The sequence below is a fragment of the Mus pahari genome, chromosome 4 (genome assembly GCF_900095145.1).
Source record: "Mus pahari chromosome 4, PAHARI_EIJ_v1.1, whole genome shotgun sequence".
Classification (NCBI taxonomy): domain Eukaryota; kingdom Metazoa; phylum Chordata; class Mammalia; order Rodentia; family Muridae; genus Mus; species Mus pahari.
The window spans coordinates 54,836,596-54,861,298 of NC_034593.1; the positions used below are offsets into that span (position 1 = coordinate 54,836,596).

At 41.8% G+C, this 24,703-nt stretch overlaps 1 protein-coding gene across 3 annotated transcripts in view; it reads left to right on the plus strand.

Moving 5' to 3' along the window:
* Arhgef26 (Rho guanine nucleotide exchange factor 26) overlaps positions 1-24,703 on the plus strand; it is a 116,926-nt gene that overhangs the window by 64,416 nt on the left and 27,807 nt on the right. For all 3 annotated transcript variants that reach the window (XM_021195906.2, XM_029537881.1, XM_029537879.1), the window contains 5 exons: positions 7,133-7,285; positions 10,880-11,009; positions 13,803-13,877; positions 16,062-16,151; positions 19,819-19,973. In XM_021195906.2, the coding sequence (XP_021051565.1) occupies positions 7,133-7,285; positions 10,880-11,009; positions 13,803-13,877; positions 16,062-16,151; positions 19,819-19,973 (603 nt within the window). The remainder of the gene's footprint in view (positions 1-7,132; positions 7,286-10,879; positions 11,010-13,802; positions 13,878-16,061; positions 16,152-19,818; positions 19,974-24,703) is intronic.

Sequence of the window (24,703 nt, forward strand, 5' to 3'; positions counted from 1 at the left end):
GGAACTCACTTTGTAGACCAGGCTGGCCTCGAACTCAGAAATCCACCTGCCTCTGCCTCCCGAGTGCTGGGATTAAAGGCATGCGCCACCACGCCCGGCGAAAGACAACTTTCTATTTTTGCTTAGCACATTCTTGATAAAAAGAAATTTTCACCTTTATAAAAATATTCAATCTGAAGCAATAAATTATATTTATTCTCTATTTACTTATCAAACACTGGGTGTCTCCAAAGTTGAAGTGCCTATAGGCAGGTCTTGTATATATAACAGTGAATGCAGCAGAACAACGTCTCCTCCCTGACTTAAGTAATACAGACGCAAATACAAATTATAAAATGTTTAGTTGTGGTTACAGTAGGAAGAAGGAACAATAGTTAAGACTGTCTAGTAAAGTCATAAAGCAAGGAGCATAACCCAACCCAGTGGAGTTGGGGAAGGCTTCCTGTAGCATATAGAATGTAATCTGAGCCATGAGTAGGGGGTCGCTGGGCAAAGGGGAGGACTTCAGGGGACAAAGTGAGGGAGGGGCAGAGATGGTCTGTGGGTAATTCTGCCGACACTGTGGTCGGGTGCTCCAGGTTTCTAGTCCAGGACCAGCTGTCATTGTTGGGTGACCTCTCTCATGACCTTTTCTGGAGGCCGAGCCTAGCATGGTACTGTCTTCATATACGACTGTACCATGGCTTAGGTCTCCTGGGAAGGCCTTTGCAGTCTTTGATTGCATCACACTGTTAGTCAACAGCTGTCTGTGGACACTAGCAATTCTTTTAGTCCCAGCTGTTGTTGTTTCCTGGATGTGTGTGTTGAGGACTGGCCAGGGCTGTCAGGTAGGCACAGGAGGGCAGAGGCAGCCGATTTACTGCTTTGATCACAGGCTGTGTGGATGCTGAAGGCCTCTGGCTCTGGGTTCAAACTAAAGCTCAGGGGCTTAGAATTTTTGCTTGCACTCTACAGTCTCAGTTTTCTTACCTCTAAGATGGGTACAGTAACTGTCTCACAAAAGCTGAGACAGCTTGGGAGGCATAAAACACTGGCCCTGCTCAGGACTCACAGAGTGTTTGTTCTGTGACACCCACCAAACCTTGCTGCCCTGTGCTAGACACTAGAGGATATTCTGAAAAGCAAGCCTTGGGTCTGTGTTGTGTTTTAAAGATTTATTTATTTATTATATGTAAGTACACTGTAGCTGTCTTCAGACTCTCCAGAAGAGGACGTCAGATCTCATTACGGATGGTTATGAGCCACCATGCGGTTGCTGGGATTTGAACTCCGGACCTTCGGAAGAGCAGTTGGGTGCTCTTACCCACTGAGCCATCTCACCAGCCCCCTGTGTTGTGTTTTAATCTCCTCTGTAGATGTCCGGCCTTACTGTGCAGTCTTTCCAAGGGCTCTCTTCTGCTGTTCAAGCTTGATTACCAGATTTCTTTTTTTATTTTTTGGAACTTTGTATATGAACACTGTATCTATTTCAGTCCCTAACACTGCCTTCCCCGACCCCAAACTCATCATGTTACCTCTGTTCTGCACCATTTATAGTCTCTTCTTTAATTATACATATAAGTATACACATCTCTATTGATCATTGCTCACAACTACACATGACTGGGATTGACCATTTGGGGTTGGGCGTCATCCTATGTGGATGTATATCTCTGGAGGAAACTAATTTTCTGTCTCTCAGCAGCCATTGGCCATCTTTAGTTCATATAGGGATGGGCTCATGGGCTTATCCTGTTCACATTGGTGTGTTATCTGGTTTTATTAGGATTCTGGTCTTGTTCAGGAAGCTGTGTTGTTGAGATTTTATGGGTGCATTTTCCCTGTCATCCCTAGGGGATACTATTTAACAGCAGATACCCTGAGCCTTAGATCTATGGTCTTTCTGGCTCCTCTTCCTCAATTGTCCCTGAGCCTTGGGTGTAGTAGTTGCATTGTTGGATGTATTAGTTTGGGGTTAGGTGTCCAAAAATCATTACTCACTCTCTTTATTTTGATCAGTTCTAGATTTTACAATAGTCTCTATCTATTTTAAAAAGAAACTTCTTAAATGAGGGGTGAGAGCTACATTTATCTGTAGGTATAAGTATTTAGAACACAGTAAGAAATGATATTGGATTAGGAAACTGGTAGTTAGATTTTCCTCTCAGCAATGTGACCTCTCCAGCCACAGGTAGCTGCCTAGGCTTACACTACCAGGCATGAATCACCTGCTGTTGAACAGACCTCAAGTCCACCATGGGGGCCTACCCACTGCTCCTTCCCTTGCTTGGCAGCTTACCAAGGACTTTCAAATGATTAGTTCCTATTAAGATCAGTTATAGCTCAAGTCTTCCAAGTTCTGTGTCCAGTGCATGTGGGTTCTTCAGCAGTAGGGTCTTATTACAAGTTGTGGAAGGCAACCATAGGCAGTGGTTCTAACTCATGACTCTCATGCAGAGTCATGTGTTCTGCAACCCACAACTAGAAAAGTGAGATTTTTCACACCTGGCACTAGAGTTTTTGTTTGTTAGTGCATGACTATAACACCCTATGTCACGTAACACTATACTACACACACACACACACACACACACACACACACACACACACACACACGCGCGCGCACACACACACACACACACTCACTTTTGCATACATAAAACAGTATGTATCCCTGTAGCTTTTTCAAACATCCTTATTGTTACCTTTTTTTTTCCTTGTATTACCTTTCTCCCTCCCTCCCAAATTACAGCCCTCTATTTTCCCATTACCCACTCATGTTCATAGGGCCTGCCTCCCACCATTCCCCTTTCTAGAGTTCCTTCTCTCGTCTCCTATTCCTCAGCCCACACCACAGTCCCTTTCTTCTTTCCTGAGTTCTTTGGGTATTTCAAGTTATATACCCAAATAAAAAGATTCACAGTTAAGATCAACAAATAAGAGAGAATCTATGGTATTTGTCTTTCTGGGTTTGGGTTATCTCACTCAGTATAATAATTTTCAGATTCATCCATTTGCCTGTGAGGTTCATGATATCTTTAAGAAGCCTATTGGTCAGGAATAGGCTGCAGGCCACTGCTACATCACCTTCATAGTTCTAGTCTACTTATTATAAATGGTCAAATGGAGCTAAGTGCAGTCATCGTGCATCCAGAAAACAAATATTTTACTCTTGAATTTGTATTCTCCTCGGAAATATAGTTACACATCTTAGAATCCAGCCATTTTTAGATTCATTGAATTCATTCCTAGACTGAAGAATATGGAGGCCCTATGCCTCTGGGAAATGTCAAAGGATGGTTTATGCATCATGAGTTTGTTCTTACATCAGTCTTTCTTCAAACAAATGTTTCACTTGTGTTCTTTGGAACTCCTACCCACTGAGAGGCTGAGCTTGGGTCTCTGGTGATCTGACAGGCTCAGGAACTCGCCTGAAAAGGTAGCAGTCTCTGGAAGAGCTGGAGGAATGTGGCCGAATAAGGTGCTCTGGTGATGGTGTGTTAACAGTCATGTGGGTGAGTGAGCAAGGATTTCTGGTTAGAGAGTTGTTCCAGGGGACCCCTCTGTGCCCTGACCCCTTTCATGATGTACACAGTCAGAGTGGTTAGTGTTGGTGTTGGGGGTGGCAGTTGTACACCTCGGCTGTCGTGAGCAGTCTGACTGTTGGTGCTTGTACAGAGGGAAGAATAAGAGGCTTCACAGAGTTGAAGTCTAAATTTCCATTTCAGTGTGATCTGCCAGATGGCTTCTTAAACTTGGTCCAGTTTCATTCAGAACCTGAGTTTTCCTTTGGCTGCACATTTGCTATGAATCACCAGCCTTCCTGACTACTGAGATGTCACCTTCTTCAGAAATATATTGGCCTTCTTGCAACTCAGCTTGGTTAGCAAAGTTTGCAAATTTTCCAAATAACCCACAGATTCTTTTAATGTTGAAAGTAATAAATTACACTCTTATTATGTTTATGCCAAAATAAAGTATCTACAACTTGTTTATGTTGTATGAAAGTAAGTTGAATGGACAGATATCCCACTAGTACCCTGTTTTTCGATCCTGTATTTTGGCAAATGTTCTGAACAAACAATAAAATAAACAAAAATTTCCTTTTTGCTAGGGAAAGCAGAGATATTGTTTTGCTTATGTAATATTGCATTATTTAGGTTGTTAACAGTTGCTAAAGGCAAGAATCTATAAAGAAGAGTAATGCATTAGATATTTATATTTTGGATTTACATAGTGACCACTTACAGTAGCTTTTATCAGTTTTCTTTGAATATTTTATTAAAACTTCTATTAAAACAGCTGGATTCAAATCAGTTATAAATATTCTAAATTATGTGAAATCCAGCTGAAAATGAAGCAGTCCTCACCCTGCTGTGCCTCAAATTCCAGGGCCTCTGAATTCTCACAGATGCGTGTTTTCAATTGTCTATTGGACATCACGAAGGCAGAATGGATGGCTTCCTCGCTGCTGCTTATCCTCCCTCCTAAAGCCCCTGTCTCCATTCAGGGTGTAATGACCCACCTGCTCTGCATGTGGAACTCCTTCTCAGAAACCCTAGCATCTTCTTTGAGTTTCTCAGTGCTATTCATTTTACCTCCAAATTGTTGCCCAATTTGTGCTCCCTCTCTTCATGATCTTGCATCCACATTCCTGACTGCTGGCCGTCTGTCTCGTCACTTCTCTGTCCCACTTCTGTCCATGGTTGATGACTTACTGGCTTCTATCCTGCAGTAATTCTTGGGGTCACACAGCCAAGTTTGCTGTCTAGGGCTCATCTGTTCTGCAGGCTTTTCTGTCTGCTTTCTTATTCTGTGGTTCGCATTTCAGCCTCATAAACTCCCCATTTCCTGAATGAGAGGCTGTAGTGTGTGGCTCTCCTCTCCTCCCGTTGTACCATCTTACATTCACAGATGACTGATCCACCTCATGGCCTCTTCACCCATACATTTAGTTACCCACCTCAACTTTGGGGTTTTTACTGGGTCTCCGGTTATCGTTACCTCTGTCCTACTACAAAGTTGGGGTTCCTTCAAACCTATGCTCTTTCTTGTTGGGTGGTTTGCTAGAGCAGCCCACAGAGTGCAGGAAGGCATTTTTAGCATAATCAAGCTCATTAAGAAGGAAGAAGGGACCCTGATATTGCGGACTCTTGTGAGGCTATGCCAGGGCCTGGCAAACACAGAAGTGGATGCTCACAGCCAGCTATTGGATGGAACACAGGGTCCCCAATGGAGGAGCTAGAGAAAGTAACCAAGGACCTTAAGGGGGCTGCAACCCTGTAGGTGGAACAACAATATGAACTAACCAGTATCCCCTGAGCTCGTGTCTCTAGCTGCATATGTAGCAGAAGATGGCCTAATCAGCCATCATTGGGAAGAGAGGCCCCTTGGTCTTGTAAACTTTATATGACCCAGCACAGGGCAAGGCCTGGGCCAAGTAGTGGGAGTGGGTGGGTAGGGGAGCAGAGGTGGGGGGAGGGGTATAGGAAACTTTTGGGATAGCATTTGAAATGTAAATAAAGAAAATAATAAAAAACTTAAAAAAAAAAAAAAAAGGAAGACATTTCAGGGAGAGACAAATGAAGAGCTACCTAGTGCAAGGGATGGGGCATGCGAATCAGAACCTCCATGCCCTCTCCAGGCTTGCCAACCAGCACTTCAGCATGTTCATTCCTCTTGGAAACTCATTGTTTAAGGGTCTTTGTAAAGGTGTCAATGGATAGACATATTAGATGATAGACCCTTGCTAAATCAACCTAAAACCTGCTGTCATTTCTCCTTGAAGGTGAGGGAGGGGAGACACTGAAAATTTCAACTTGGTGGCTTGGCTTCTCTGGCTGTTAACCTGCATTCTCTACCTACCTAAGCCTCCCCAGTCTCCATGTGCCTACTCATCATGAGAGACACTATTGGTATGGAGACCCCAAGGATTTAAAAATCTATGTTCCAAGAAAAACAAACAAACAAACAAACTGGGCATGGAAATCAAGTTTGTATCAATATTATTACTTTTTATCCTGCCACATCTCTGCTTTATTGTAATTGTCCCATGATTCCCACCAGTCACTACCAGAGGGGAAGGAATGTATATTATTTAACTTCCCTTTTGTGAGTTAACGTTCCCTGGCATGTAACCCAGAATCTTTTGTACTGGCTCATGGTTGTAAATGATCATGCCTTGGTAGACACACTCTTATTGAATTCTCTCATCTCCCTGTTCATACACACAAAGAGTTGAAAGTAGAGATTGAAACACATAGTTATATGAGAGTATTCAGTCCTGGTAGCCAAAAGAGCCATAGAAAATGAATGTGTGTGTGTGTGTGTGTGTGTGTGTGTGTGTGTGTGTGTGTGTGTGTAAAGTGTGTGTAATAACAAAATCAGGCAATGTTAAATTACCATTCATCTGTCTCATTAATGAGGCCTGATTACTCTGAATTGCAGTGTAATGAGACTATGAGCATATAAAATACTATGCATATTAATATTCTTGAAAAATGTTTTTATTTTGGAAGGGCATGTCAGACTGGGTTCTTTTCAGACTCCTTTTCTCAGCCGTCATGTGGTGGTTTTACATGCTTACATTTCCTCCTCTTGTCTGTTGTGGAGACAGGGCCTCACTAGGTTTCAGAGGCTGGCCTAGAACCTGCTGTGCAGCCCAGGTTGCATGCATACTCTTGACTTTCCTGCCTCTACCTGCCCCGTCCTGGGGTGGAAAAACATGCATGGTCTGATTTCTCCTGTACACGACCAGATCTGTAAGCATGACCATCCCCATCATCTCCATCAGGGAGAGCTCTTAATGAGTAGAAAAATCTGTTTATTTTTTTTAAAGTCCAAAGGCAGAGAAATATCCAGGATTATCAGTGGTGTAAGACTTTCGGGATAGCATTTGAAATGCAAATGAAGAAAATATCTAATTAAAAAAAAAGATTAACACTTAAAGCAGTAATGGTAGTACATTTAAATTTGGAAAAAATTTTCAACAGTTTTCTTTGTGGGTAGGGATTGTTTTGTATTTGCTTCCTAAAAAATCTCTTAATTTTTTACACACTGTGTAGTATTATTACTTTTAAACCCTACATGGGGATAGTTATTGTCTATTAAAATTTATAGAAGATGTAGATTTTTTTCCTTTTTTTTTCTCTAGATTCTTCACAGAGTTGGAAGCAAGACACCAGAATAACATCTTCATAGAGGATATCAGTGACATTGTAGAAAAGCATACAGCATCCACCTTTGACCCTTACGTGAAGTACTGCACCAATGAAGTTTACCAACAGCGCACGCTGCAGAAGTTGCTGTAAGCAGTGTTGAATGCTCCGTTTTTGATCATCTAACTTTTGATTAGAGCTCATTGAGGAAGATCAATCATAGACATGTCTCTTAGTTGACAGTTTCCTCCATGGCAGGAGTAAAAGTGTCACTTTTGGAGTGGGGGTGTTGAGACTTGGAGAGCTTTTTTCCTAAAGCATTTAGGAAATTAAAGTAAGCTGAATTTGTTGTTGTGCCCCGCCCACAACACACCTTTCTTCCTCTTAATTGTCCTGAGACAATGTCCCACTTTTCTAAACAAGTAAGAACTGGCCATTAAGTGGTTTGCCAGAGGGCAAGAGGGGATTCTTAAGTGGAGCTAGACAGTAGGATCCAGGGTGTCCCTTAGTATTCTAACTTCTCTAAGCTGTTTATAGGAGCTGCAGGGTCCCCCCTCTCCCTCCCTGGGTAGATCTGAGTGGGGCAGGAAGAGTAGAACAGAAGAGTGAGACAAGCTTGAAGATTAACTATGCCACAAGAAAGAGCCAAGCATTTTCTTTCTCTCCACACTTCTTTCCTTTTTAGATTATTGAGAGTTTGGGTGTGAGGTGCAAGCCTATCTTCCTCGTTGAAAGAGTCAACAAGCTGCTGAGCAGTGTCTCTGCTGTTTTATTTGTATAGGCCCCAGTTGTCCTAAGCAACTATTTTATACTGTAGTTGTCCACCATAAACCCGGTGTGGGGCTTCCTGACTATTGTCATTCTCACTCGTCCTTAGAGTAGTGGCATTTATGGAATCTCTCTGGTCACTTCAGGCTGGGTGTGAGGTCTTTGAAGAGGCTCAGGGGATGGTGACAGTGCACCAGGAGAATAGGGACCTAGGGAAGGAAACACCAAGATTTACATATGGAAAGAGCTGGTTGGGAGAGGAAGTCAGGAAACCTTCTCCACTTGGGTTTCCCCTGGCAATCGTCACGGGTGAAAAAACTCTTCAGATATAAACTCTGAAGAAGCTGCTGTCACAGAACTGTCCTACAGAAGGATCATGTCCCTGGATGAGAACTCTTGCCCTTTCTTAATAAGCTGTTTGTATTTCTGCTTACAAGCATATACCCCTGGTAGAATCCTTTGCTCTGAGACACAAGTGCCTGGAGTCAGGGGCCCTCTGAACCCAGACCCTTGGCTCAGCACTTCTATACATGTTTCACCCAGTCTGGGCCCACCATTTTCCATTCAGTTGCTTGCCAACCTTCATTTCCCAAGGCATTACTTTGTGTCTTCCTCCTCCCCATGTCCATCCTCCATCTGGGCTTTTCACTTGCCTACTCCTGATACCTTCTTCTCAAACAGTTGTCCTTGAACATGAATGCATCTTTGAATTGTTTTCCTAGTGAGACTAAGACGCCAAAGGTGGCCTCAGTTTACCTGTTCCCAACGCAGTAAGGAAGGTTGATGAGGGTGTCTCCCGTGCCATGCTTCAAGGGTAGGATGGAGCACCCGGCCACTATCTTCCAATTATGAATTTTGTGTGAAGAAGGACTCACCTGTACTTTGGAGATTTCAAGGCTAATAAGCCTGTTGTGGTGGCTTCTCAGTGGTTTCAGGGTGTTTAGCCCAATATCTGGCTTCTACCCATGTGATGCCAAAACTTTCTCCATATTTTGCAGAAGGCCAAAGAAAAACAAAAATCACATCTTTCACGTTCTCTTATCCCACTCTCTTCTAGGGCCCTGTGACTGAGCATACATGGTCATGCTTGAAAGCCAAGCCTTGGATTAGAGAGAACATTGCTTTTTATTTTGTTTCGTAGGATTAAAAAATATGTGAATAGTTACTGCTATGTATTATGTGGCTCTCGAAAATAGATTTTTGTCTAGATTACCTTAATCAAATCATCATGGGAGCTTTTATTTGGAAATTAGCATTTGTGTCTTTAGGGGCATTCAAGGTTGGAGCAGTGATTTCTACTTCAGCTGCAGGTTGGAAACTCCCAGGACTCCTCAAAATCTAGCCAGCAAAGATTCTCAAATTCATTACAGACTTGCTAATTACAACATTTCAGGCATGGGAGGAGCCCGGGACCTGTTGAATTTAAATATGAAACCTACATGAAGTTTGTTTTTCATTTCCTAAAAATCTTTTTAAAACTGTCCAGGAGCTGGGCAGCACTTAGGAGGCAGGAGGAAGTGAATCTCAGTGAATTTGGGGCCAGCCTGGTCTACAGATCAAGTTCCAGGATAGCCAAGGCTACATGGGGTGGGGGTGAAGAGGACCAAACAAGAAAAGAAAAAAACTGCCAAGAAAAGGATATCTAAAACTTCTCAGTGTGAGACAATAAAAATAAGACATTTCTGTGTAACTTGATATTTTGATGTTTCACACTTTAGTAGTCTTGAACCACATCATCTAATTTTCAAATGGTATTTTTTATTGGATATTTTCTTTATTTACATTTCAGAGGTTATCCCCTTTCCCAGTCCCCCCAGCCCCCCAGAAATCCCCTATCCCATCCTCCCTCCCCCTGCTTCTATGAGGGTATTCCTTCACCCACCCTCCAATACCCTCTTCCCCACCCTCAATTCCCTTACACTGGGGCATCAATCTAGCCTTCATAGAACCAAGGACCTCTCCTCCCATTGATGCCTGAACAGAACATTGAATGGTATTTTTTATAAAATAACCATCATGGCCACTGTCCTCCTTGGTTCTGAACAGCCCAGTAGCTCGGCAACCCTCCTGTCCCATGGGGCACGAGGGCTATAGATTCCGCAGACATCTACAGGAGCAAACGAGAGATGTAGATGGGGCTTAGGGTCAGAAAACTTCAGTTTGACTTTATTTTGTTTTTAAGTGTGTGGCAAGTTAGGAGTCTTTGTAAACTCCATTCCCTTGGAATCTCCACCCCATCCCCCTTTAAGGTTCTATAACACCTCCACTGAGATTCTCTATGGAGTTTCTGGCAACAGTGCATGGATATATGCCAGCATCACAGCCATTTTCACCTCAGTAGATGAAGAGAAGTAAATACTCTGGTATATGTGTGTGTTTCCTGGCTACACAAACCTGTAATCCTAGGACTCAGGAGGCTTACAGGGTGGAAGGGAGCCTGGAGGCTAACCCTGGCCAAAAAACCACACCCCCACCTACCCATTGAAGCAAAAAACAAAACAAAACAAAACAAAAAAAACAGTTTTCTTATTAGGAAGAGGATCTTTGGAAAGGTCAAAATAATAATAATAATATTACCTAAGTGACAGTTCTGTCTTGGGTCTGCCCAGGGCTGTGGTATGAAGCATGATTATTGTGTTCGTCTATGATCAAGTTTGAGATCTGATTTATGTCAAGTCATAATTGTGTTCTCCATTACAAGACTATGTTCTCTTGTTTACATCCCACTTTTAGCATTTCCTAATTTATATGTTTTATTAATATCCTATAGGGTGCCACAGCTTATGTTTAACACTAACTATAAAAGGCAGAAAAGCCACCTATGGTTTCCAGTGTATTATGGTGTATGTTTGTCTATGTGCTTATGTATCATTGGTAATGTGGAACCGACCTTGCATTTGGTAATGTGGTTTCATTTGCTTTTATGCTTGCAAAAGACACATTTTGAAGTTTCTCTCTGCTTTGTCTCCCTGCAGAGCAACCAACCCCTCCTTTAAGGAAGTGTTGTCAAGGATCGAGTCCCATGAAGACTGCAGGAACTTACCCATGATCTCTTTTCTCATTCTCCCCATGCAGAGAGTGACACGCCTTCCCTTGCTGATGGATGTAAGGCATAATTTGATGGCTGCCATAAGTGTGATTAACTAAGTAACTGCTATTTTGCTTACATCGATGAATACCTCATTTATAAAACCCCCTAATCGAGAAGATGCCATCCACTTGCAAAATCTGTCTGTGTTTGAGATCGCTGGAGTTTATCTTTATTTTAGATTTGTGTGGTCACTCTGGTGAAACTTGCTTACATTACCCATGTTTTTTGGAATGGGAATGATATTGGCTTTTTTGAGGTCAAGAGGCCTGGATTCTGTTTTTTGCCTGAGTCACTAAGTTTGAGACCTCGGACGGTCACTTTGTTTTAGATCCCTTCCATCTTGAATGTTTTGAGATGCTTTTGGGCTCAGTTTCACTTGGAAATGTGATTCCCATAGTCTTTACCATGCATTGTGTAAAGCGAGTTAAAAATCCAGCGTCCTTTTGGCATTAGGTGACCTCCATAATGGAAGCAAGAGTTTGACTCTGAGCAATGACGAGGCATGCTGAGGGAAGGGAGCAGGTACCATCTGCCCTGTGACAGGGCTTGCTTAGCCACTGGGCAGAGTGTGTCTTCTGATCTAATTAGGACAGATTGGCACAGATGTACTTTAAAATTGGGTCATTATGTTGGCACGATATCAGCTTTTATGTGTTTGCCTTTATAGATCAAAATATAGGAAAATTAATCAGAGTTACATAATCAGGAAAAGTTGCAATAATATGTTCCCTCTTCTATATTCCACGGTAAATGCAAAGATACTCTCAAACAGCAGTGGAAGTTTGAAGCACAGCAAAACATGTGACGGTTGTCACTTTCCTGCTCTGTCCCTGTCCTGTTCTTCCTTCTTGTCAGTCATCGCTTGTAATTTAGGAAAGGATTTCCTGTGTAAGCATAGTCAGAGCGGGTTACCAATGGGGGTACGTTCTGAGAAAAGCATGGCTAGCGGTGCTAGTGCCGTGTAGTATCACTGAGAGTATTTTTATAATTCGACCTCAGGATGTCTAAGAGAAGTAACCTTGTAAATCTTATATGTGGTCCATCACTGGCCCAGTGAGCAACTTGAAGTTTTGAATAATCTGAAATATTTTTAGATCAATATTTAGCCTTTCTAAAGATAGAACGTATGAACAATTAATTATTTAAAACCAAATTTGGATACAATTGGTTATACAGAACAGTAATCCTATTTCTAACACCCCAGAAACAGGATGTTGGGTGTTTACAGTATTTACATAGTGGGCTCTTTATGCTTTTGTATCATAATCCTGTTGGAGGTTCTGAGTGAAGCTGTAGCCTGTCTTCTCAGATAATTAATGTATACACACAATTTTATCCAGAATTTTATTACATAGCTTCCAGTGAATGATGTCTGGCATCATGGAAATAACCCAATATTTCTCATCTTCCTTTTATGTCATTAAGGGGAACAACATTGATTTTGGAATCATGAACAGAGTTTTAAAAGTGCAATAGAACAAAACATGAGGTATTAGATGTATATATGGCTCATAATATGGTTAAAGATTCTTTCTAAAAACCTTGCTTAATTTATGTGTCTGTATGAACTGGTTTTAGCATAAATGCCTTCCTTATACTAGGTCAAAATTTTGAAGGGAGAGAATCATTAATATAAACCCACATATGTGGTCCTCCATACTTCTCTCATGTAGCACTCCCAGTGCCGGACTTGCAGATTTACAGACTACACTCATTTGCAGTTAAGACACAGCGGACTGTCAGTTACCGACCACATTCCGCCCCTGCCTGATGACATTTGCCAATCATCTGTTTTGTCATATGTGAGAACCCAGGCAAAATCAAATGACTTTAAAGCGCTCACTCTTAAATTCTATGTCACTCAGAAATATACTTAAATTCGTTAAGGGGATGGGCATTTTAAAAACAATTAGCTTGGTTCTCTGAGCTTTCAAAGTTATATGTACACACTGAGTGTTCCTTATTAACAATGCTGCAGTGAGATGTGTTTTACATTTTGAAAAATTTTGGAGTATTTTTATATATATATGATGAGATGTCATGGGAATAGAACCCAAATCTAAATATGAAATTCATTGGTGTCTCAAGCATAGCTTGTATACATATTCTAAAGATAGTTATATCTAATAACTTTGTGCACACAAAAGTTTTATGGTGTACAGTTTTCCATTTGTGGTAATCCTGACAGTCAAAACTTTTGTATTTTTAAAGATTTAGGATCATATTTTCATATTTTAGACATTCATATTTCAACTTACTTTTAATGGATCTTCAGAGTAACTTCTACTTTGTTGGGAGCTGACAGTATGCTTGGCATTTAGATAAGATGCGTAGATCACTTACCATTGAACTCTTGGAACAAGGCTGGGGAGGTGGCTCTGAAGAGCACCTGTTCATCAGGGGCGAGGCCAGGTTGGATCCCTGCACAGGAAACAGAACAAGACAAGCATCAGCCTCTTGCAATAGCCTGTTTTATACCTGCCATTGCCGCAGTTTGCAGAGGAGGAAAGTGATGTTTATCTACAACCAACCACATGCCCATGGGTAAATCCCTAGCATAAGGCAGGTATGAGATTTGTCAGCCTACCTACTGACCTCTGAAGTCTTCCTGGGTATTTAGCTGGATTCACTTAGGCTTTATGTATTTAAAGAATATTTTCTAGTTTTGTTAGTTACATTTTAATATCCTCATCCCTAACATTGTGTTCAGAAACAGTCCATTATGTGAGTAAGAGGAAATGGCTAAATAGTTTCTTTTGCTACCTATGTTAAATCAATTGGCATTGCTTCTTTTTATCTCATCCTAGACTATCTGTCAAAAAACACCCAAGGACTCTCCAAAGTATGAAGTCTGCAAAAGGGCCTTGAAGGAAGTGAGCAAGGTAACCATATCAGGAAACCATGTAGAAATCTTGGGAGAGTCTTGCAGGCCTGTGCTTGTTATATAAGACTGAGATTCACGCAGACATATTCAAGTTAGTTTGGGTGTTGACTGTTTCAGATAGGATTTGTTTTATGTACCCATTCATATCTCCTTTTGTCTGCTGTGTTAAGAGCTATTTGTTGGTTCTCTCCTCCCAACAAATATTTATTGAGTATCAACTACTGTGGCAGGGCTAGTGCTGCCCTGTGAGTGTTGCTGATAAGCAGATGCGGTTATCGCATTCATGGTATGTGCAGAATAAAGAGAAAGACATACACTAAATAGAATTACAGTAAAGGGTGATGACTGATGGGGTGGGGTAGAGCACAGAGTGATATTTTTACTGAGATCTACAGCAAGAATAGCTGTCAGCCAAGCATGGAAAGAGTGTTTGGGTTGTGTAAAGACCCAAATAAAAGTGTTGGAGGATTTGAAGAATTCATTGGGAGGCAGGAAGGGGGGAGGATGAGAGGGAAGAGGGGAGGAGCCTGTTACATATGTTAGGGAGTTGGAAGCCATGGTCTCAGATGATGATAAAATGATGGAGATGTAAATTCAAACAAGACGAGAAGAAGCTGTGTGTGCCTGTGTAGATAAATATGTATAGTAGGTTTGGAAATGGTGAAGACAGGAGTCAAAGAAATATAATCCCCGATTGGACGACTGGATCAATTTTTTTTTTAAATTTCATACTGTGGAAAGATGAATTCCATTCTGGATATATAATAATGCAGATCTTATAAAACATGAATTTTGCATGAAAATTTAGAGGAAAGCCAAACGTTGGAGACCTGGATCTGGGAATCATCAGCATAGGGGATATTTGAGCTTGGAGTGTAAAGGGGTCTACCTGGTGTGAGGGTGCAGGATAGAGAGCATAGAAGCCCGTGGTAAAATTCCCAGGGAACACTAATACTTACTTAGTCTTATTTAGAGGAAAGTAGCCAGCATAGGAGACGTAAAAGCAAATAAGGCATGTTAGAGGAGGGGAAAACAGGATAACCTAGAAAATGGCTAAGCAATTAGCTCATGGATGCTCCCGAGAGAGGAAGAGAGGCGTATGATTTAGCCATTTGTAGAGTTCATCCTCGAGTAGATGAGACAGAAACCACATTGAAAGATGCTGAGCAGTGAGCAGGGGGTGCGAACCATAGAGCCAGCTGCTCAGCGGCTGGCTCCTTCAGGATCCAGGCCTGTAGTACAAAGAGAAAGAGTTGTGGCTGACAGGGAAGGGATATTTATTTAAAGATAGAAGGCTGTATGTTTAGTTACTGTTAAGTAAGTGTGGCTGAGAGAGCAGAAGAAAGTATGGTCATCCCTGCGGGTGACATATGAGCAAGGCACAGGGGAGTGGAGATGGAACATGCCAGAAACTTCCTGGATATCTCCTGTTGCTTGCTTGCTTCATGAATGGGAGAAGATATTTCTTTGTATCCGCTTTAAATAGACTTATTATTTTACTCTTTAAAGTCCAGGTTGCAAACTTTAGGATTAGTCCAGTGACCTAAATATTTACTAAGTATTCATCAAAGGCTCATGGACCATTTATTTGCAGATCATTCAATATTTTTAATTGAGCAGAGCTTCCCTTAGTTGGGTATTGTTGAAGAATTACCAGACTTTCCCTTTCCAGAATCTTTTTGTGGTCCCATGATTGACATGTAACACTGCTTAGATTTTGCCTAGAAAGTTGGTAGTCAGACTCCTGCTGCTCTGGTCTGGAAGAGTGGAGGAGCTGTAGCCTGCCCTGAGGTAGAGTTGGGTTCTCATAGGTAAGGAAAAGCCAGACAGAAGACAGGATTAGAGTAGTTAGAGACCTAATATGTGTGATGAAACCTCATGTGGAGGGTGCAGAGCCACAGAGGAAACACATCTCTGAAAATCTTCTGAGTCCTTTACCCCATCCCCAACCACACTTTTCTCTCCTATTCATGTGCTTCATATCTGGGCACAGTGTCCCTCCTGGGTGGAGCTGTGAGTTCTCTAACTATCAGAAATGGGTCCCTGGAACTTCTGGAAAGTAGATCATTTTCTGGGAAAGTCGAAAGTGTGGTTTCTTGTGGGAGAAGGGGCCAAATAAAATTAAATAAAATAATGAGGCTGCTCTTCAGATTTCTTACCTCTCCTTATTTTGTGTTCCCAGTTGGTTCGACTGTGCAATGAAGGAGCACGGAAGATGGAGCGGACAGAGATGATGTACACGATTAATTCCCAGCTGGAATTTAAAATCAAGGTAGCCTTCTGTCTGTGTTTATTGTATTACTGCTTCTGGAATCTTATCTAAACAGAGGAAGTTGAGGCTAACGAGGTAAATTGGAACTAGCTTTTCAATGAAGGACTATAAATTGAGAAGAAGAGCTGAAAGAATCTGGCTCCCCAGATTCTTAAGGGAGTCTCCAGGCTTCTCTCCAGGCCATGAAGGTATGACCTTCGCCAGGAAACCATCATGGAATTAAAGTACTTGCAGGTGATATTTGATAAAGTACTAGAAGGTGACAATCATCAAGCACTGTCAGTAGGTCCTGCCAAATAATGGTATGCCCTGGGCTGGAATAGAGTGTTATAAAGTAAGTAAGAATACTACTTTGTTTATGCAGAAATGATAGCTAGTGGTCCATTTCTTCCAAGCGTGTTATTTTATAACTTTTTGGGTCCATGCCACCTGATACTTCTTGTCTGATACTGCTCATGAGCAGATGTCAGGATGAACAGACAAGCAGAAAGTGACAGTCGGTGGCAAACTTAATAAATCCATGCCCACTCTTTGCTGGAGTTCTTGATAAATAAGCTTAGGATTGTGATTCTGTTTTGTTCTATAACATAAATTTAATTAGGTGATTAAAATGGCCATCTATTTTTCTCAGCAACGCTTTCTAACTTTACACAGTAGTTTCCTAGTGATTAACATGTAAGGGGATTCTGCAGAAGGCACGTTCTCTACCATGGTACAGATTTTAGGAAGCACTGATGGGACAGCCACAGTCTTTTATTGTATAGATGAAGAAAATAAGACCCAGAGAATAGCTGTGAACAGAGTCACTCAACTAATGATGGTAAAGATCAGGATAAGTGTGAAACCAGGCTGAGGGCCCAAGTGTCCTGACTGAAGGGTGGTGCCAATTCTTCTGTTATAATATCCTGACTCTAATAATGTAAATGCAGATTTATTTTCATAATATAGATTATTGACTAATGTAGACCACTTTGAAATGCCATTTAATACAATGTACGGCCTTATAACTCTGGGTGGATAGTAAAAAAAAAAAAAAAAAAAAAAAAAGAAAAGAAAAAGTATTCAGTTCATTTTAAAGGAGAAAAAAATAGAAGTTCAAAGAGGTTGAGTGAGTCATCCAAGAATTATACACACAATCAGGTGATCAGGTGTGCTTGGGAGAGATAGCATGCACAGGGTAAGGGAAACCCCTGAACATACAACAAATATAGAGGCCCCCAAAATGAAAACAATGCTTACTTCATTCTGTGAAATTTACTAATGTTTCTCTATACAGAAACCATAAAGACAAAAAGCAGAGGCAGCTTGCACATGAGGTAGTGGCAGCCCTGATCATACAGCATCCACACCATACCTCAGATGTAAAATCTGAGTGACAGGGAAAAGACAGGGAACAGATACTAAAAATAACAAGTTAGAAAGCTTCTGCCAGGCGGGAAGGGCAAGGGCCTATTTGCATATTTGAAAAAAGAATTTATTTCATTTAGGAATTGCTAATGGACATTCAGGTAGGAAACAATCCAGAAGAATGACAAGACAGTCTATTGACGAGGTTATAGAAATGGCACTTTGTAGACTGCTAGTAGAAAGGACCATCTGAGTCCTGGAACTTACTGTCAGATTTACAAAGCAAGTTATTGTAACTCAGTAGTTCTGCTTCCGATGGCTGATTCTGGACTGGTGACTATAAAGATTACACAGTTATTTACGTAGTACTTGTTTTAGCAGTGGATAAAAAACAATCCTGATATCAATCATAGAGGACTAATTGCAGCAATATAGTACATGAAGCAGAACCATCTGACTTTGGGGGACCAAAAAAAAAAAAAAAAAGGATGATTGATTGGAGTTTTAGGTAGCAATGCAAATTATGTATCATTAAATGAAAACAAAAATGATTCTTTTTTTTTTTTTTTTTTTTTTTTTAAAAAAAAAAAAAAAATTTTTTTTTTTTTTTTTTTTTTTTTTTTTAAGAAAAAAACGTTTTGCCAAAGAAATTTCTGAAAAGGCACAGAAAGATCTAGCATCTGCCATTACCTGAAGAGGCAGGAGTCAGTGTGGGAGCTGGATCGGGGAGAAAGAATAGGAAGGAGGAGTTTTTTTCACACAATGCATTTTCATTGTTAAAGGAAGCAAAGACATTCTGAAAACTCCTCTCAGCTTTGAGTGAATAAATGAAAATTTAGCATTTCCTAGTGGAATTCAAAGGGTATAAAAAAATCATTCTACTTTGAAACAACAAATCAGTGGAAAACCCTACCTAGCTCCTAAACAAAGAGTTGTCATAGGATGGCATGTATTCTGGAACTCGTTTATAACCGTCCTTGGTTCAGATCCAGGGCTGCCGCCTGAAGGTGAGACAGCCTGTGCTTCCGGCCCCTGCAGCTCCTGGGGACCCATCCTGACACATGTTTTTGTAAGGATTCCTAAGCACACTGGTCAGAGGTATCATAAGCAGTCCTTTCTCTGTTGACCTTACAGGGAGGGCCCTGCTGTTCCTGTTAGATAATTGTATGATTTTTAAGGGACCGGAAACTCCACGGCCTTCCTTAAAAACCAGTTTGCAAAGCTTGGGTTTAGGCAGAATCTTGCATCTTCCTTGCTGAATCTATGTGAATCTGTGTGTGAACAACCTTCTTATAAAAAGCTCTTTATAAAGTTGGAAACCTGAAATCCTTTTTTTTTTTTTTTTTTTTTTTTGTTATTTCTTCATTTCCTCCATAATATCCTCAATTTCCTTTAGCTTTTTTAATCATTCTTCATTGTAATAGAATGACATCTGCTGTGCCATATTACTGTGCCTGTATTCTGTATACCTTGGAACATGGATATATGTTTTTAAATCAATATTTGGGCACTATGTATTTCTAGTAGCTTTATTTTCTTTTAAAAAGGAAAAACTCTAAGGGGTACACATTAGTCTGTGGTTCTGAGAGTTTGCCATTTGGCTTATACAAAGCTGACTAAAGAAAATGCAATACGTAATTCCTTGGATGCAGCCTTTTCTGGGAGATTATAAGGGATCCGGAGAAGGACTTCCTTTTCATAGCCAGACAGTGGCACGAGGCTTTCAACGATGCATTTACACAGTGCAAACTGTATGGATTTAAAAACACGTGGTCTTGAGAATGTGGCTCAGTAGATTTTTCTTGCTTTCTCTCTCTCTCTCTCTCTCTCTCTCTCTCTCTCTCTCTCTCTCTCTCTCTCTCTTTTGTTTTATTTTTTTGTTTGTTTTAGTTTTGTTTGTTGAAAAGCCCTTTTGTAGTTCATAAAGTGAATAGAGACTTTTAGACTTGTCTCTTGTCAACTACAGGAATCTATGAGTTCCCATGTTTCTATTCTACTTTGAGATACTTACAACAACTGATAGATTTTTGTCACTAAGTTTTTCAGTTTTAAGTTACTCCAGGATTCTTTTCTAGTTCAGAGTAATAGTAACGTCAGAATTTTGTGGCCCAATAACATTTTCTTGTGGTTTTGGTTTTGTATGGGCAGGCCAATGTGTTTTTAATGTTCAAAAATGAATGTTATTTTCTCTTGGAGAATATGCCATCTCCAAGTGTATTTTGCCATGGTTTGCCTGCCAGATAATGATACATCTCATGAGATTATAATGTCTTATTGGTCTTCACTTGGAGGTGGGTACTGAATTTCTCTCTCTTTACAGCCTTTCCCCCTGGTCTCCTCTTCCCGGTGGTTGGTGAAAAGGGGGGAGTTGACAGCCTATGTGGAAGACACAGTGCTGTTCTCCAAGAGGATGTCCAAACAGCAGGTCTACTTCTTCCTGTTCAACGATGTGCTTATTATCACAAAGAAGAAGAGGTGAGCACCAGCCAAGTGTTTGCCTATTAGAGCATCATCCTTCTCAAGTGAGGGTAGTAGCTGTCTAAATCCTAAGTATTGAATTAAAGTCACATTTGGCCTTCACTGTCTCTAAACACACGTATTGTTACGTCTTAACTGTGAACCTCTTGATCCCAGGTAGGCTTGAATGAACTTTTGCGGTCTAAGCTAGTACTCTGAGCATTGGATGCATCCACATCACTCCGTAATCCCTCCATGCCTTGGGGAGGCTACACTCCATTCCAATAGCATCTTTCAAACTACTTCTGTCGTAGAGCTCTTGTATAAATCAAAATAAATGGTTAAGGACATCCTACGGGCAACTCCAGTATGCTTTTTGATTTAATTTAAATGATGTTCGTAATGGTTATGCAGTTACTGTGCCCATGAATGGCTAGGTGCTGAGCGTGTTCCCTCCTTGGGGGAGTGAAGTATCTTAGTTGGTTGGAAAGTGTTTTTCTCCTTCTGCCTTTGTGCTCTGCATTCATATTCTTCTTGAGATGACCAGGAAGAGGTCCATACAAGCCTTATCTTTACAGTTTTTATCTCAAACAGTTCTCAGGACAGACACAAGCACACACTCACTAGCCTATGACTTACATCACCCAGGACTACCTACCCAGGGATGGCACTGCTCCCTGTATTTAAAATTGGCATGGTATTGTCAATTTTTATTTTGTCATTCAACTCAAAGGCTGAGTTAAAACTTTGGGTTCACTGAGACATGTTCACCGATAACTTGATGAAAGTTATCATCTTTAGAGATGGTTCTCGAACCAGGATAGTGCAGCTTTTATGGGTGAACTTGCACAAAACTAGTCAATAAATACAGAGCTAAGGCATATGTTATCTTACTTAGCAGCTGATTTTGCTCTTCACAGGTGGCTTTGCCATCACATGTCACTTTGATCTCTCTGTGAAATTTATGTGCTCACAGGTTTTTGGAATGGTAATCGTCATGACCAAAAGAGCAAGTCATATGTTCCCAGTAGAGAGGACAACCTGAGAACCTAATGAACTTTTGTCAAAACCGATGTTTTCTTGCCCTGTCCATAGGGTCACCATCTCTCTAAAGTCCTCTCAACTGAGTAAATACCATTAGAGAGTCTGCTTATCCGTGATGTCAGTCTGTGGGAAAGAGGCTTGGTAAACAGGCTGGGTTTGAAATGTACAGTATGCGCTGCTGTATTTACACAGTAGCTTCAAGGAGGCAACTGCAGATGCTTTGCATGCCAGAGGCAGCAGCCCAGGAGATATAGCCCGCTTGCAGTCAGGCAATAATTCAGACGTGGCTACAAGGGAGAGATAAGGGATCATTATCTGTGCCAGTTCTCTAGGACGGATCCAGCCACCCACTGACTGGTTGGAATTACAAGGTTTAGGCAAGGGGTTTAGCTGCTCGGTCTCCAGTAGCTTTCAGCATGTGGTTCTTCTGCACGTTGCTGGTGTTTGCAGAGCAGAACTTGATGGTTAGCCCTTGGGCTATCTCTCTCCCAAAGCAGTGTTGGTTGTTTTGTTTTGTTTTATTGTTGTTGTTTTACTTTTTTAAATTAGAAGAAAATGTAAATATATTTTAAAATCAGGCCTGGGTTGCTTGTTAGCCACTTTATTAATAGTTTATCTTTCCAAATTTCAAGTCTGATTTGATGAGAAGGTGACATCTTTGGTTTTGGAAGCTCTAACTACCCGGGTCTCACTGACCTCCGCAGTGTTGCCATAGGGCCTGTGCCTCTTTGCTCCCGGGTGGCTCCATGATGGAGTGTTAAGTAGTATCTTTGCTGGTTCTCCTTTGTGTGCTAATAGCACTTCCTCCCACTATGATAACAAAACCATCTCTAGGTGTGGCCTAATGCCTCCCCAGGTAAGAGCCACTTTGGAACAACACCAGACCTTAAACCAGCGTTGCTTTCTGGCTTGATACAGCAGTAATAGTAATATTGTATTATAAGCATGGTAAGTATGGTGGTTTGAATAGGTTTGGCGCCCATAGACTCATGTGTTTGAGTGCTTGGCTCATGGAATGATTAGGAGGTGTGGTCTCGCTAGAGGAAGTATGTCACTTTGAGAGCTCTATGCTCAGCTCCACCCAGTGTGGAGTCAGAGCCTCCTCCTGGATGCCTTTGGATCAGGATGTAGAACTCTTGGCTCCTTCAGCACCAAGACTGTCTGTAGGATGCCAAGCTTCCCACTGTGATGATAATGGACAGAACCTGTGAAATTGTAAGCCAGCCCCAAGTAAATGTTTACCTTTATAATAGTTGTCTTGGGTCATGGTGTCCCTTCACAGCAACAAATTCCTAAGACAATATGTTACCAGATAGTAGTAGATTAATATGTACTAACATATGATAACTGTTACATTCCCATAATAACACAATCGGTGTGCTCCTGACTATATCCACATGTCCAGCCTCATGGAGTTTGGTACAGTTGGTCCTATTTTTGAGATGCATAAACTGAATCTAAGACCTTAATTGGTTAAAACTTGAAAAGTTTCTGAGGCAGTTTACTGTCTTATATTTATTTAGTATCTTGCATATGCCCAATCTTTTCCCTTAACTCTATCTGACTCTGAGAGCAGAATCTCTGTCCCTGAGATCTCCAGTAGCTGCTGTATCACAGCAATACAGAGTGAGTGGCTGAGGAGTCCCACTCACAGAAGCATGCTTTCCAATGGGCCTGTGGTCCCATATGGCCTGCTTCTCTGCTGTGCCTCTGTCAGTCTGAGTCCCTACCTTGAATCACTTAGTTATTGGATGCAGAGTCTGCTTCAGTCCACTGTGACTTGACTACATCTGCAAAGGCTTTTTTTTTCTCTTTTTTTCTAAAGCAACTTTCAAAGTGTCAGGAGTCAGGGCTCCATCACATTTCTTTGCAGCATACAGTCCAACCCGCCATACTCACTGACCCCTTAGCATCACCACCTTGTTCCACTTCTTTGCTTCTTGGCTTCTTCTGATGAGAGGGTTATATCAGACAGCAAGTCTCATTAAAGATTTATTGGGAGGATCCAGGGTGTGGAGGGATGGAGCCATGGGTGGCAGCCTCTGCACCTGAGAGAGGACATCAACAAATTAAACAAAGGGCAGGGCTTATATAGGATTTCTTAGGGGGCAGAACTTTTCAGGGCAGAGATTTACAGAGTGAGGATCGGTAGGATTTAAAGGCCTGAGCTCCTGTGGTTGTACCTCATGATGGCTGCAGGCTGAGGTGGGAAAGGAGGTTGCCTCCTGTGGTGGTAAAATTGCCATGGCTGGGACAGGAAGTGCTGCCGCTTTGACGGCTCCTGTGGTATTCTACTCAGGGACTACAGTGACCACAGAAACTCTTATGAAAGAAAGCATTTAATTGGTACTTGGGACTTGCTTACAGTTTCAGAGGTTTAGTGTATTGTTGTCATGACAAGGAGCATGGCAGCAGGCAGGCAGACATGGTGCAGAAGAAGAAGCTGAGAGTTCCACAGGAGGTGGGTGGGTGGGGGATATAGAGACAGAGACAGACACATACACAGAGAGAGAGAGAGAGACAGAGAGAGAGACAGACAGACAGACTGGACCTGGCTTGGATTTCTGAAATCTCAAAGTCCAAAGCCCACCCACAGTGACACTCTTCCTCCAGGAAGCCACAGCTCCTAATGCTTTCAAATAGTGTCACTCTGGATGAGCCCTGGGGCCATTTTCATCCATATACCACAGATGGCTGAGCAGAAGTCCCATTGTGTGGACACACCATTCATTCTGTCTCATGTCTGGAGCAGCTTGGAATCTGGCTTGATATAGCCTTGCCCTCCATAGTGTATACAAGTTGCCTTCTGTCTTCCTCATGGCAGACTTAGTGGTCCTTGGAAGCTTGTTGATGGTGCAGTGGCCTGGAGGTCCATCCGAGGATATTTGGATTGGATCACAGCCATGGTGTCTTAGGATGTAGAGATGTGGCTGGTGTGTAGATTTTCCTTTTTGTGCATCTCTGTGAACCTTTCCTTGTGCGTTCTTGTCATTCAGTTTTCCTTTGACTCAGACTTTTAGGAGGGACATTTATGTTTATGTCTTTCCTGGTTTGGGGTACTATCTTTATAAATAATAAACATTTATTCTCTTTTCAATTCTTTCTCTCCCTCCCTTCCTTTCAACACACATTTTGGACTAGCCTCACTCTCACCCGGTAGCCAAGGGCTCCTGTATCCATGTTGCTCCTGTATCCATGTTGCTCCTGTAGCCATGGTGCTCCTGTAGTCATGGTGCTCCTGTAGTCATGGTATTCCTGTAGCTATGGTGTTCTTGTAACCAAGTGCTCCTATAGCCAAGTGCTCCTGTAGTCATAGTGCTCCTGTAGCCATGGTGCTCCTGTAGCCAAGTGCTCATGTAGCCAAGTGCTCCTGTGGCCAAGTGCTCCTGTAGCCATAGTACTCCTATAGCTAAGTGCTCCTATAGCCATGGTGCTCCTGTAGCCAAGTGTTTCTGTAGTCCATGGTGCTCCTGTAGCCAAGTGCTCCTGTAGCCAAGTGTTCCTGTAGTATGATGCTCCTGTCGCCAAGTGCTCCTGTAAGCCATGGTCCTCCTGTAGCCAAGTACTTCTGTAGTCCATGGTGCCCCTGTAGCCAAGTGCTCCTGTAGTCATAGTGCTCCTGTCGCCATGGTGCTCCTATAGCCAAGTGCTTCTGTAGTCCATGGTGCTCCTATAGCCAAGTGCTCCTGTAAACCATGATGCTC